Source organism: Amblyomma maculatum, unplaced genomic scaffold (assembly GCF_055883805.1).
Source record: "Amblyomma maculatum isolate TAMU_Amacu unplaced genomic scaffold, ASM5588380v1 scaffold_15, whole genome shotgun sequence".
NCBI classification, from domain to species: Eukaryota; Metazoa; Arthropoda; class Arachnida; order Ixodida; family Ixodidae; genus Amblyomma; species Amblyomma maculatum.
In genome coordinates, this window is record NW_028146740.1 from 11,372,522 (window position 1) to 11,387,281 (window position 14,760).

At 46.2% G+C, this 14,760-nt stretch overlaps 1 protein-coding gene across 1 annotated transcript in view; it reads right to left on the bottom strand.

Annotated features, from left to right (window-relative positions):
* LOC146172039 (acid phosphatase type 7) overlaps window positions 1-14,760 on the bottom strand; it is a 374,339-nt gene that overhangs the window by 70,020 nt on the left and 289,559 nt on the right. Inside the window, exon 10 of the mRNA XM_084586139.1 lies at window positions 5,267-5,338. Coding sequence (XP_084442265.1) covers window positions 5,267-5,338 — 72 coding nt within the window. The remainder of the gene's footprint in view (window positions 1-5,266; window positions 5,339-14,760) is intronic.

The following is a 14,760-nucleotide window of genomic DNA, read 5'->3' on the forward strand; positions in this document are numbered from 1 at the left end:
AAAAAATTAAATAGCATTGTATAATCTGCGTTGGAGTAATGCGAAAGCACTGATGCTGCTCTTGGTTGTTTCTGGTTGCTTAATTCACTTCTTGTTTACGCATTTTATTCTTTGGTACGTTCAAATTGCGCTCCATTCTTTTCCTATGCACTTTTTCGGCTGTACTTCCGGTTGCGTGACGTCACATCCTTGACGTAATGTTATTTCACTTCTGTTTACCCATTTTAGTCTGATACTTTTAAATTGCGCGTCAATCCCTTCCTACGCCCTTTTTCAGCTCTACTTCCGGTTGCGTGACGTCACATCCTTGACCTCACCGTGATTGACATGTTTAACTATTTCAGTTTTTGGTCGCTTCAAATTGCGCGCGAATCCCTTCCTATGCCTTTTTTTAGCTCGACTTCAGGTTGCTTGACGTCCCATCTTTCACGTCACCTTATTGACTGATTTAATTAACTATTTTTGTGCTTAATACATTCATCTTTCATCATCATCTTTATTTACACTGTGAGGTACATGTACATGGATTATTAGTATTACAGAAGGAGGTCCCGAAGTATAAACTGTCCGGGGGACCTCCTATGACAGAATGGATAAGATTAGCAGGTAATATACTAGGCAGTAAAAAGAAGAATATACAGGCGTGCAGGGAAAAACTATAATAGAATACTAACAAGAAACAGTGCAAATAAATTCTAAATAAACAGGAACTTCAAAAAAAAAAATGCACAAATTACAGAAATTAGCGCATTATTGGTACAGGAATAAATAAAATGTAAACACGGAAACTATGATCCAGACAAAACATCTTTAGTTGGTGGAACAAAACAAGGTTGAAAATAAATATGTTTTTAATGAACGATAAAATGAATGAATAGTACGCTGTGCTTTAATTTCAGGAGGCAGTGAATTCCAAACAGATATGCCTGAGAAGTATGCAGTTTGTTTCCCATAATTGGTCCTCATTTTCGGTAGTAGTAGATTATGCTGTTCAGCAAATCTGGTGTTATTTTTGTTAAAAAGCTTGGATGACTCAAAACCACTAAGGACGACATGTTTATTACGCGTTTTGAAGATGATTGATGCCAACCTAAAATTAAGCTGTAGCGACAATGGAAGTATGTTAAGTGCGCGATAATAATTGAAAACGGATGCACGGTAAGGGCTGAAGGTAAGTATGCGGAGTGCTTGATTTTGAAGGTGGCGAACACATGAAAGGTGAGTGTTGTATGTGTTACCCCATGATGATATGCAATACGAAAGGTGGCTATGTATGAAGGAGAAATACAACATGCGAAGTGTAGGTAGGTCAAAGTAATGTCGGGCTTTAATTATTACGTGAATACCGAAGGCTGCTTTAGATTTAATGAATTTGGTATGCTGATGAAACTTTAGTTGATTATCTAGGACGACACCAAGAAATGTAGTAGATTCTGACGGGTAAATTGTGTCCGTGCCTAAATGTACCTGAAGAGCAGGAACTGCCTCTTTATTGCGTGAGTGAAAAATCATAAAGGTGGTCTTTTTTGGATTAATTAGGAGATGGTTATTTTGGCACCAAAGGTGAATACTCATAAGGTCAGCGTTCAAATTGGCGGTTACAACAGAAACATCGCTAGCGTGAGAAAAAATGGTAGTATCGTCAGCGTAAAGAATTGAACTAGAGTAGTTGAGGCATTTTGGCAAGTCAATAATATAGATAAGAAAGAGAAGAGGGCCTAAAATGGATCCCTGTGGAACACCGCGGTTAATTAGCTTAGGGTCAGAAAATGTGCCACTGAATTCCACAACTTGAAGTCGGTCAGTGAGATAGCTACGTATTAGTTTAAGAGCAGGACCAGAAACGCCAAGGCATTCTAATTTTTGAAAGAGAATGTTATGGGTAATTGTGTCGAATGCTTTTGTGAAATCTATAAAAAGGGCGCCAACAACGTAACCACGATCAAGGGAATGTTTAATTTTGTCAGTGAATTCTATTAATGCAAGTTCGGTGGAGTAGTTCGGAGGAAATCCAAATTGGTATGGAGTTAAGAGATTGAATTTAAGAAGATAATTTGTTAGCCGAATGACAATTAGTTTTTCAATCAGTTTACTGAAAAACGGTAGTATAGTAATGGGACGGTAGTTGGTTATTATACTGCGGTCGCCTTTTTTGAAAACTGGTACCACTTTTCCTCGTTTCAGCTGATTAGGAAAACTACCAGTTATAAACATTGAGTGAATTAAGTGAGCCAAAACAGGTGAAATGTCCTCGGCAATAAGCTTCATTTTAGCTGGGACAATCCCATCTATCCCGGGGCCTGTATTTTTTAATTGCCTAATGGTTAAAAGTACTTCGTTAGCAGAAGTTGGGTATAAAAAGAAAGAATGGGGGGTGCGGGTACACACTGGTGACTGTGAGTTAACGACAGCTGTGTCAGAACTGAAGATACGATTAAAAGCATTGGCCATATCTATAGCATTTGAGAAAGTGTCGATTCCATCGCTAAGGTTAGTCATGGTAGGTTCACGGGCAGCCAGATTTAAGCACTCTTTAATTAGTTCCCAGTTTTTACGCGTGTTGTTTCCATTAGCTTTAATTTTGTTTTGGTAATAAGTACGCTTGGCAGTCTTAAGCACAGCTGTTAGAGTGTGACAATACTTTTTGAAGCGGTTACGAAGTGCGAGGTTAAATGGCTGCTTTTTAAGTTTTTTCCTAAGATTATCTTTTTTGCGAATGGAACGCAATAACCCTCCCGTAATCCATGGATTTCGAGGCACGGAGAATTTCTTCTCCTGATTAAAAGTCGTTGTAGAAGAGCTAAGGCATTCTGTTATTAAACTGATGAACTTGTCAAACGCTGCATTAGGACAACTTTCATTCAGGACGTGGCTCCAGTCTGCGAGAGTTATATTCTGAGCAAATTTGATGTTATCAAGTGACTGTCTCGTAAGGAATGTTTCTTTAATGTTCCGAACACCATTTAGTATAAGAAAAATAGGAAAATGATCAGTTAAATGAGTATCAACCACTCCAGCAATATGAGATGAAATAATGTTCGTTAGAATGTGGTCGATAAGTGTGGTTGAGCCGCCTGGAATAATGCGCGTAGGTGAACTGATAAGTGATTGTAGACCATGACCAAGGAAACAGTTGCTATAATTCACGCTGTAGACGTCATTTTCGTCAATAATGTTTATGTTGATGTCTCCCATAATGATAATGTTTTTGTTTTCGTGATTTAGCATGGTAGGTATTCGGTCAAGCTCAGAGCAGAAATCAGAATAGGATGAGGAATGAGAGCGATATACTGTTCCGATTATTGTGTTCCTGTTGGAAAGGAATGGTTTGTAAACTTCTATCCAAATCGATTCACAACTGTCAGTGGAAAATACAACGTCATGCCGGCGATGATATGTTAGATAACTAGAAATGAAAATGGCAGACCCGCCATAACGGCTATCATGGCGATGGGCGTATTCTTCTCGGTAATTTTGAATATGAAAGAGTTTATCAGTAGCGGGCGAGAGCCAGGTTTCAGAAAGACATATAAGAGAAAATGCATGATCAGTAAGCGTTAAGAAATTTATTAAATCATCGTAATGACAGGGAAGGCTGCGTATGTTCAGATGGATAATAGATTCCGAAGAAGGAGCGGCGTCACGAAGAAGTGATTTGAATTCTTCGAGAGAATAAGATGCCGTAGTTAAGGGATGAAAAGCTAGATAGATTAGGTGAAGATAGAAAGGTCACTGTGGCTGGATGTACGAAAAACGCGACTATCTGCTGTCTTTCGGGCCTTGATCCGGCAGTTGTCCACCCAGACAAACTTCCAGTCTTTCTCTTTCTTTAGTTCACGTGCTTTTGCCAGCAATCGTTTTTTGTGAGGGGTCAGGTGGTCGTTAATAAGATAGGGTTGCTCAGTTCAGCGCTGAATCCAAAAGATTGTTACATTCAAAAGTAATTTTGCCTCTAGTTATTACCCTAATTAACTAACTGAACTAATTGTTTTTTCGGACACATTACTTCACCGTATATCAATTGACACCGCTCATTAACCTCATTTCACCATGTCACCGTACCAACTCGCCCAGATGTCTCTTCTATTACAGTAAACCTTTACCACTTCGCAATTTCTCACAACTGCTACGCACACTATTTTGCAGACACGTTCGGCGGACGCGGTCTGCGGACAGAAATCTGTGAAGTAGCGAAGTAATGCTTTCGCAATAAGAACTACTGGAGTGTCTCCTACACCAGCCAATGGTCTGAGGTGAAGCCTGCGGCGGCCATCTTGAGAGGAGCAGGAAGCGGCCAGCGAAGAGCTTGGGAGCGCTATTCGCTGGCGTTGCCGGTATGTTTGAAGTGCTTAAAGGATTTTTATTTTCTGATGCAACGTTACAGAGCACTACAGCAACATTGTGGGCTATCAGCTGAGCATTACTACACCCCTCTAAATTGATTTTACCCTCCTGGATACTTAAAAATCTCGCCGATATCAGAGCTGTGTTTGTCCCTTTCTTCCCCTGGCCTTGTGTCGCTGCGCTGCTTCATTAGATATGTCAGACCAACTCACCCACCAGTTCATATTGTACCAGTGAAACAATTCTGGAGTAAAATGAACGGAAGCCAAACGGTTTCCGCGTTTTGCTTGCCAACCCTCGCTACGAACAGCTCGTTGCCAATGTGTTAGAGCCTCAGGAGTCTTTGGAAACCAGGCAGAAAATAAACAGCCGCTATATACCCGCTTGTACACGCGCCGCAATGCAAGTAGTCGTAGACCGTCGACAGCGTCCTTCGAGTGCAGTGCCTTTCAGAAGGAGCGGTGGAGGTGACAGTCGCGTGTAGCTGCCAAATCCCGAGATTGTCTGTGACTGTAAATAATGTGTAAAGTCGCCTTTTGTTTACCGCATGTCGTGGACCATGAGACACCCGGAAGCGAATTGCCACATTCTGTCTTTGCCCCCTCTGCTTGCAGCGATTTTCCACTGGGCTAAGCGGCGTTCACTCTGGCCCTAATCCAAACTGATAGGCACAACGGTCTAAACATGTCTTCACACAGCAAAGCACACTTGCAAACTCACACCGATTATCAAGCCTTGATGCCACCTCTTTGTAATGCACTTAGATTTTTCGTGATTTTTTCCTTGCAAATAAGGCCGCCATTGGCAGGGCTACAATCTTTCAATGATCAGGTTAACAATAATGGAAATATAAACTATGTTGCAATAACATGCGCCCTGTACCACAAAAGTGAAGTAAGTTTTAGAAATCAAAATTGCTTACAGCCGATCCAGTAATGATGTGGACAGGAGCCCGAGGATTTGTGTATGGTTGCTCTGTACTTCCGTTGTACACCTGCGCAAAAAACAGTAATTCCTCCTGCTTACTTGATTACATCACGAAACATTACAAGGGTAATATCACTTCAAATGATGCCACCTTCTAGCTGGTCAAACCTGGCCTCTGCTTTGGAGACTAAAATACATCATCATCATCATCATCTTCAGCCTGACTATGCCCACTGCAGGGCAAAGGCCCCTCCCATATTTGTCCAATTAACCCGGTTCTGTGTTAGCTGCATCCACTGGACCCCTGAGAACTTCTTAACCTCTTCCGCCCCCCTAACTTTCTGCCCCATGCTACGCTTTCCTTCCCTTGGAATCCAGATTGTTACCCTAAGCGACCATCGGTTATCCTCTCTTCGCACTAAATTTCCTGCCCATGCCCATTTCTCCTTCTTAATTTCCGCTGGACAGGCCGCCATTGGAAACTGACAGTGGCAACGTTTAACGCTAGAACCCTAGCTAGTGAAGCTAGTTTAGCAGTGCTGTTAGAGGAACTAGAGGGTATGAAATGGGATATCATAGGGCTTAGTGAGGTTAGGAGGCCGAAGGAGGCATATACTGTAATGAAGGATGGGCATGTACTGCGTTATAGAGGTTAACCAGAGAGGCGACAACTAGGAGTAGGTTTCCTTGTCAATAAGTATATAGCGGATAATATAGGTGAATTCTATAGTATTAATGAGAAGGTGGCAGGCATCGCTATTAGGCTTAATAAGCGATATAAACTGAAGGTTGTACAGGCCTATGCACCTACATGTAGTTATGATGACCAGGCAGTTGAAAGCTTCTACGAAGATGTAGAATCGGCAATGCGAAAAATAAAGACGCAGTATACTGTACTTAATGGGCGACTTCAGTGCAAAGGTAGGGAAAAAGCAGGCAGGACACCAGGCAGTAGGTGACTTTGGGATTGGTTCTAGGAATAGCAGGGGGGAGTTACTAGTTGAATTTGCAGAGCGCAATAACTTAAGAATCATGAATACCTTCTTCAGCAAACGGAAGAACAGGAAATGGACATGGCAAAGTCCTAACGGAGAGACCAAAAACGGAAAACACTTCATAATGTGTTCAACCGCCGCCATTATGCAAGATGTACAGGTAATCGGGAAAGTGCGATGCATTGACTAGGATGGTGAGGTCCCGAATTAGCCTAAATCTGAAGGAACGCAACAAATTAATAAGAAAGAAGCCCATCAACGAATTAGCGGTGAGGGGTAGGGCAGAAGAGTTAAGCATCTCGCTACAGAATAGATATTCAGCTCTAAACGAGGATGGCGACACTACCCTAGAAGCAATGAACAATAACTTCAGAGATATCATTACTGAATGTGCGGTAGAAGTAGGCGGTAGGATAGTTAGAGAGGATACCGGTAAGCTGTCTAAGGAGACGAAAGATTTGATTAAGAAACGCCTGAGTATGAAATCTTCCAATCCAACAGACCAGATCGAATAGGCCAAAATATCAAAGCTAATCAATAAGCGCAAGGTGGCCGATATAAGGAAGTATAACATGGAGAAAATTGAGCATGCTGTAAAGAACGGGGGAAGCCTTAAAGCGGTAAGGAAGAAATTAGGCATAGGAAAAACCCAGAATATGCGATAAGGGACAAGGAGGGCAACGTCATCACGAATATGAACAAGATAGTCAAAGTAGCCGAGGAGTTCTATACAGATCTCTACAGTAGCCAAACTAGTCAGGACCGTAAGGAGGTTGGCTGTAGGGAAAAACAATCAGACGTTCCACCAGTTACGAAGAACGAGGTCAAGAAAGCATTAGAAACTATGAAAAGGGGTAAATCAGCTGGAGAGGATCAGATAACTACAGATTTGTTGAAGGACGAGGGGTATATCATGTTAGACAAGCTGGCCACCCTGTATACGCAGTGCCTGGTGTCATCGACGGTACCGGAACCATGGAAGAATGCAAACGTTATCCTCATTCATAAGAAAGGGGACTCTAAGGACCTTAAAAATTACAGACCAATCAGCTTACTGTCTGTTACGTATAAGGTATTTACTAAGGTAATCGCTAATAGAATCAGGACAGCCTTAGACTGCAATCAAGCAAAAGGTCAAGCAGGTTTTCAGAAAAGGTACTCTACTATCGATCATATCCATACCATCAATCAGGTGATAGAAAAATGCTCGGAATATAACCACCTCTTATACATAGCATTCATTGATTACGAAAAAGCATTTGACTCAGTTGAAACCTTGGCGGTGATGCAGGCATTGCGAAATCAGGGAGTAGACGAGCCGTACGTGAATGTGCTGGAAGATATATATAGTGGCTGCACAGAAACTATAGTTCTGCATAAAAATCGCTTCTCGGCCTTTTGGCTAAGATCAAAGTGTAGTATAGTTCTGCATAAAGAAAGTAACAAAATTCCCATAAAGAAAGGTGTTAGGCAAGAAGACACAATCTCTCCAGTACTATTCACAGCTTGCTTAGAGGAAGTATTCAGAGGCTTGGAATGGTAAAGAATAGATGGAGAATACCTCAGTAATCAGCGATTTGCTGATGACATTACCTTGCTAAGCAACTGCGGGGATGAACTGCAAATAATGATCGATGACCTAGACAAGAAAAGTAGAAAGGTAGGCTTGAAAATCAATATGCAGAAGACTAAGGTAATGTTGAACAGCCTCGGGAACGAACAGCAGTTTACATTCGGTAGCGAAGTACTGGAAGTAGCAGGCGAATGTGTCTACTTAGGATAGGCAGTAACCGCAGATCCGGACCATGAAAAGGAAATACCAAGAAGAATAAGATTGGGATGGAGCGCATTTGGCAAGCACTCACAGATTATGACTAGCAGCTTACCGGTATGAGGAAAGTATATAACAGTTGTATCTTACCTGTACTCACCTATGGGGCTGAAACGTGGAGGCTAACCAAGAGAGTTCTACTTAACTTGAGGACAACCCAGAGGGCTATGGAACGAAAAATGGTATGGGTAACATTAAGAGATAGGAAGCGTGCAGAGTGGGTAATAGAAATAACTCAGGTTACCGACATTCTAGTGGAATTAAGAAGAAGAAATAGGCATGGGCAGGACATGTAGTGCGATGAGAGGATAACCGATGGTCGCTTAGGGTAACAAACTGGATTCCAAGGGAAGGAAAGCGTAGCAGGCAGAAATTTAGGTGGGCGGATGAGGTTAAGAAGTTCGCAGGGGTCAAGTGGATGCAAATAGCGGAGAACCGGGTTAAGTGGAGAAATATGGGAGAGGCCTTCGCCCTGCAGTGGGTATAGTCAGGCTGATGATGATATTGACACGTGCATTAGAGCTAGAAGAAGGAGCGAAGTGGGACGAAAAAGAAGACGTTAAAGTGCCCGCCCGTTCCTGTTGCCCGCGTTCCTGACTCAGCTCTCCCGGTGCCTTCGTTCAGCGGTTACAGCAATTCTTTAGTGTAGCAACCGTTACACATCTGGTGGAGTCGTGCTGGGCATACGCTTCCCGACCTGCGTACGCCTACGAGATAAGAACACGGAGCTCACAAAGGTTCATCTGCGCCCTAGTCGCCGTCTCCGGGGCCAGTCACCTGAATTCGGACCTCTCACCACCCCGACGAGGTCGACGCAGCCTCGACCGACGGTCCCACCGGAAATGGCCACAGATAGTGCGTCCCCAACGCCCATCCTCTACCACACGCCGAGAACACCGCCATCTTTTCACGGCGATGTATACGAAGATGCGGAGGACTGGCTGAACACCTTTGAGCGGGTCGCCCGCAACAATGGCTGGTCCGACGGCTGTAAGCTCCATAACGTGTTTTTTGCGCTTGAAGACTCCGCTAGGACATGGTTAGAGAACCACGAGAACGAACTGTCCACCTGGGAGACATTTGGCATAAATCTCCTAGCTACTTTCCCCAACGCAGACCTCCTGGAGAAAGCGGAAGCTGCGCATCACACCCGCACCCAGCGCACTAACAAAAGCGTCCGCATCTATGTGGAGGACATGACGCGCCTCTTCAAGCGTGCTGACCCCTCCGTGGCCGAGGAGACAAAGCTTCGCCACCTCATGCGCGGGGTCTAGCAGGAGCTCTTCGCCGTTCTGGTGCGCAGTCCACCGCATACTGTTGCCGAATTTCTCACTGAAGCGACCACCACGGAGGCGACGCTCCTGCAACGAGCCCGGCAATACAAGGAGATGTTAGCACCCTTGGGCTCGCTATTTCTTCGATGCCGCTAGGGACTGACGCAGCCGTTTTACGTGACCTAATCAGGTCGATCATCAGGGAGGAATTACAAGCCCTCCAGCTGTCTCCCAGCGCGCCGTCTGTTACATCGCTATCTGAAGTCGTCCGGGACGAGGTACGCCTTGCATCGCAGCAGCAACAAGTCTCTGAGATTCCTAGAGAGACTGAGGTCACACCTACATATGCAGCTGTCCTCTGTCAGGCGCCACCACGTCTACGACGTGAACACCTCCACTCAAGCAGTGCAGCAGCCTGGTCTTTCCCGTGAGCCTGCTCGACCAGTCTATCAGCGGCCACGGAAATGTGATGTGTGGCGTACACCGGACCGGCGGCCCCTCTGCTACCACTGTGGTGAGGCGGGTTATCTTTACAGGGCCTGCCCATATCGCCAATTGCTCCTGCGTGGTTTCGCGCCCGACGATCCTTGCCCAGAGAACGGCGAACAATCATTCGAAATCGAAGCTCACCTGTCGGCTCGTCAGATGCCTAGAACATACGGCCGTTATCTGAATCAGTGACTTGTTTTTTTTTTCATGTGGTAATGTGGTTGCGCGTTCCTTTTTGTGTTTTTTTTGTTCTTCTCTCTTGTTATTTTTCCTTTATATTGCTGCCTCACAGGTAACAATAAATCATTTGGTTGTTAGTCAGCGCATGTCTGTCGTTCACGTGTTTCTCTCCCCTAGCGCTGTTTTACTCGATTCTTAAGAATGTACCAACCAGCCCGTATTTGTCCTCTTCTGACTCTAGATCATCGTCTCCTCGGCGTTATCGTTACCCAAGTCCTCGCTGAGACGCCGGCAATCCTGAGCGGCGTTCTCCCAGTCCAGGTCAGGAAAAATAATTCCAGCGGTCTCCGGAGGCAAGGCTGCTACTGTCGGGAAAACCGAAGGTCCTCCGTCGCCGATACGCCGAAACTCTGATTTCTTACAGTGGCAGGGTAGCGACAGCATCCGACCTGCTACATCTGATCTGTGTGTTACAATTGACGGTACTGAAGCTGTCGCTTTACTTGATACTGAGGCAGATTATTCGGTGATGAGCCAAGGCCTCGCCCAGGACTTCAGCAAAGTTTTGACGCCGTGGGTGGGCCCTAGCATTCGCACGGCTGGAGGTCACCTCATTTGCCCGGCCGGAAGGTACACAGCCCGAATCAGCATCCGCGGTTTCGTGTACGTCGGTGAATTCGTCGTCTTGCGCGAGTGTTCAAGGGATTTGATCCTCGGCATGACTTTCTACAGGCAAACGGTGCTGTGATCGACTTACACGAGGCGTGAGTCACATTTTCGGCAAAGCAATCCTTGGCGCATAGTGATAAAGAAGACCCAGGAGTGAACGCTCTGTGTATTGTCGAAGACGACTTAATCCTGCCACCATGGTCCAGTGTGCTGGTGTTAGTTAGGAACGACTGGTTTCACGACTACGAAGGTATTGCGGACAGTAACCCTTCGCTGTTGCTCGAGAAGGGACTGGCTATTGCGCTCGGTCTTGTCGACCTGAATGAGGGCTGTGCGACAGGTTTCCTGACGAATTTCACCAATGAAATTCAACACCTCGCGAAGAGAACGGCTGTCGCCTTCCTCCACGATGTAGATGGCTTACCGCATCTGTGCCCCGTGGAGATGAATCTTCATGACGATGGCGCAGCACACAACGCCCTTCAGAAGGTTAAAATCAACCCGGGTTTGTCACCTCATCAAAAGAATCTTCTGACGTCCCTGATACTTGATTTTAAAGATTGTTTCGCGACGAGCTCCAAGGTCGGACGTACGCCGGTAGCCAAGCATCACATCGTCATCGATTCAGCCACGCCACCAGTTTGTCAGCGTCCATACCGTGTTTCGCCTAAAGAGCGGGAGGCTATTTGAGTGCAAGTTGATTAAATGCTTGCAGACCATGTTATACAGCCGTCAACAAGTCCGTGGGCGTCGCCGGTCGTCCTGGTGAAAAAGAAAGACGGCACGTTACGATTCTGCGTTGATTACAGGAAACTGAATCAGGTTACACTAAAGCACGTGTACCCACTACCCAGGATCGATGATGAGCTTGACCGACTCCGAGACGCCAGGTTCTTCTTTTCCTTAGATCTGAAATGCGGATATTGGCAGATCGAGGTGGACGAGCGAGACCGCAAGAAAACAGCTTTCGTGACGCCCGACGGTCTGTACGAATTTAAGGTGCTCCCGTTTGGGCTCTGTTCTGCGCCGGCCACGTTTCAACGCATGATGGACACTGTTAAAGCTGGTCTGAAATGGCAGTTATGCCTTGTGTACCTGGACGACGTGGCCATCTTTTCGTCTAGTTTCGAACACCACTTGCAGCGATTGCGCATTGTCCTTCAATCTCTCCAGTCTGCGCAATTAACTATCAAGCCAGAGAAATGTCATTTCGCCTTCGAGGAGCTCAGTTTCTTGGGACATGTGGTCAGCGCACAAGGTGTTCTCCCAGATCCCGACAAGATTTCCGCCGTCTCCAGTTTCCTACGCCCAACCGACAATAAGGCCCTCTGACGTTTTCTGGGCCTCTGCTCTTATTACCGCCGCTTTGTTAAAGATTTTTCTCGCCTAACTGAGCCATTGATAGCCTTGACTCGAGGTGACACACCCTTTTTATGGGAGAGTGCCCAAGACGAAGCCTTCAAGGAACTCCGTCGCCACCTGCAAAGTTCACCGATACTAGCTCATTTTGACGAGAATGCAGACACAGATATCCACACTGACGCCAACAATGTCGGCCTCGGAGCGATCCTCACACAGTGGCAAGATGGTGCAGAACAAGTCGTCGCCTACGCGAGCCATACACTTTCTCGTCTGGAAAGGAACTATTCGACGACAGAAAAAGAGTGTCTTGCTGTCATCAGGGCTCTGAGTAAATTCCGACCGTACATCTACGGGCGACCGTTTCGTGTTGTCAGTGATCATCATTCGCTATGCTGGCTAGCCAGCATTAAAGATCCTTCTGGGCGTTTGGCCAGGTGGAGCCTGCGGTTACAGGAGTACGACATGACAGTCGTCTATAAGTCGGACCGGCAGCACCAAGACGCAGACTGTTTATCACGAGCACCCGTGGAACCGGCTACGCAAGACATCACCGATGATTGTCGTCAGCATCTCCCGTATGGCGCAACTTCAACGGACTGACTCAGAGTTGTCGCCACTCATTGAGTACCTGGAGGGTATTAATGCTAGTGTACCCCGTTTGTTTCGTCGTAGGCTGCGGTCCTTCACTCTACGGCGTGGAGTGCTCTACAAGCGCAACTTTGACAGAACCAGGGAGGCGTTTCTGCTTGTGGTGCCATCCCAGTTATGGCCCAAAATCTTGAGCGCTTGTCATGATCCGCCGGCCACTTGGGGATCAGTCGCACACTGGCAAAGATTCGGCTGAAGTACTACTGGCCCAATTTACTACCATCAGTGAGCAAATATGTACAAACATGCCGTGATTGCCAACGGCGCAAATCTCTTCCTGTGAGACCAGCTGGCATTCTGTAGCCTATAGCACCCCTAAAGACCCCTTTCAGCAAATTGGCATAGACCTCCTCGGCCATTTTTCGAAGTCGTCCACTGGAAAACGGTGGATTGTGGTCGCGACGAATTACTTGACGCGTTACGCTGAAACTGCGTCACTTGGAAGCGGTACAGCTGCTGAAGTCGCCGAATTCTTTGTCCACGACATAGTCCTGCGTCATGGGGCTCCTGCAGCTATCGTTACCGACCGTGGAGCTGCATTTACGGCTCGCTTCACTCAAGCTGGACTGAAGCTCACGCACACCAGCCATAGACGTACAACAGCCTACCACCCACAGACAGATGGCTTGGTGGAACGCCTCAACAGGACCTTGACCGACATGCTTTCTATGTATGTTGATGTCGAGCACAAGACAGTGAGACTGAACTTGACGTCACTGTCGCCACTTATGTTCAGCGCGCGGAAGAAGCGCGGCAACTGGCCACACAGTGTATTCACCACCAGCAGCAGCAGATCGATGCTGACCGCTACAACCTTGGGCGCCGCTACGTTACCTACAACCCGGGCGACTATGTGTGGATCTGGACGCCCGTTCGTCGCCGCGGGCTGTCCGAAAAGTTACTGCGCCGCTACTTTGGCCCTTACCTTGTTGTCCGCCACCTCAGCGACGTAACGTATGAAGTTGTACCAGCCTCGCCGGCTCATTCATCGCACAACGGCAAGCGCAGTGACGTTGTGCATGTGGTGCGAATGAAGCCCTACTACGAACGAACCTCCGACTGATTTTAAGTGCATGTATTCTACCCCGTGATGTCAGACTATTGGTGTAACTCTTGAACGCTTTCTCTTCCAGCTCTTCTGTCTGACAGTAGCAGCGCATCGGGGCGATGCTCCAGAGAGGGCAGTGACACGTTGACAAGTGCATTAGAGCTAGAAGAAGAAGGAGCGAAATGGGGCGAAGTAGAAGACGTTGAAGTGCCCGCCCGTTCCCGTTGCCCGCGTTCCTAACTCAGCTCTCCCGCTGCCCTCGTTCAGCGGTTACAGCAATTCTTTAGTGTAACAACCGTTACAATATTCTGAGCATTTTTCTAGCACCTGGTTGATGGTATGGATATGATCGATAGTAGAGTACCGTTTCCGAAACCCTGCTTGATCCTTTGCTTGATTGCAGTCTAATGTTGTACTGATTCTATTAGCGATTACCTTAGTAAATACATTATACGTCACAGACAGTAAGCTGATTGCTGTATAATTTTTAAGGTCCTTAGTGTCCCCTTTCTTATGAACGAGGATAATGTTTGCATTCTTCCATTTTACCGGTACTGTCGATGACACCAGGCACTGCGTAGACAGGGTGGCCAGTTTTTCCAGCACGATATCCCCCGTCCTTTAACAAATCTGTAGTTATCTGATCTTCTCCAGCTGATTTTACCCTTTTCATAGTTTCTAATGCTTTCTTGACCTCGTCCTTCGTCACTGGTGGAACGTCTGACTGTTTTTCCCTAAAGCCAATCTCCAAAATACATAGGCGCAGTTAAGCATTAAAGTGCCTTTCTCTTCTTTAAACTTAGCCAAAGAGGCGGGTTCGACGCGCTCCCTGGAAGCTCTAAGACAGGCGGACAACGCACGACTGCTGCAACATATATATATATATATATATATGTCCCAATTTCGGTGATACGGTGTGATGTACATGGATATCATATCCGATAAGGTGCGGTGAAATCGCTCAGTAAGACCGTTAGTCTGGGGATGGTAGCT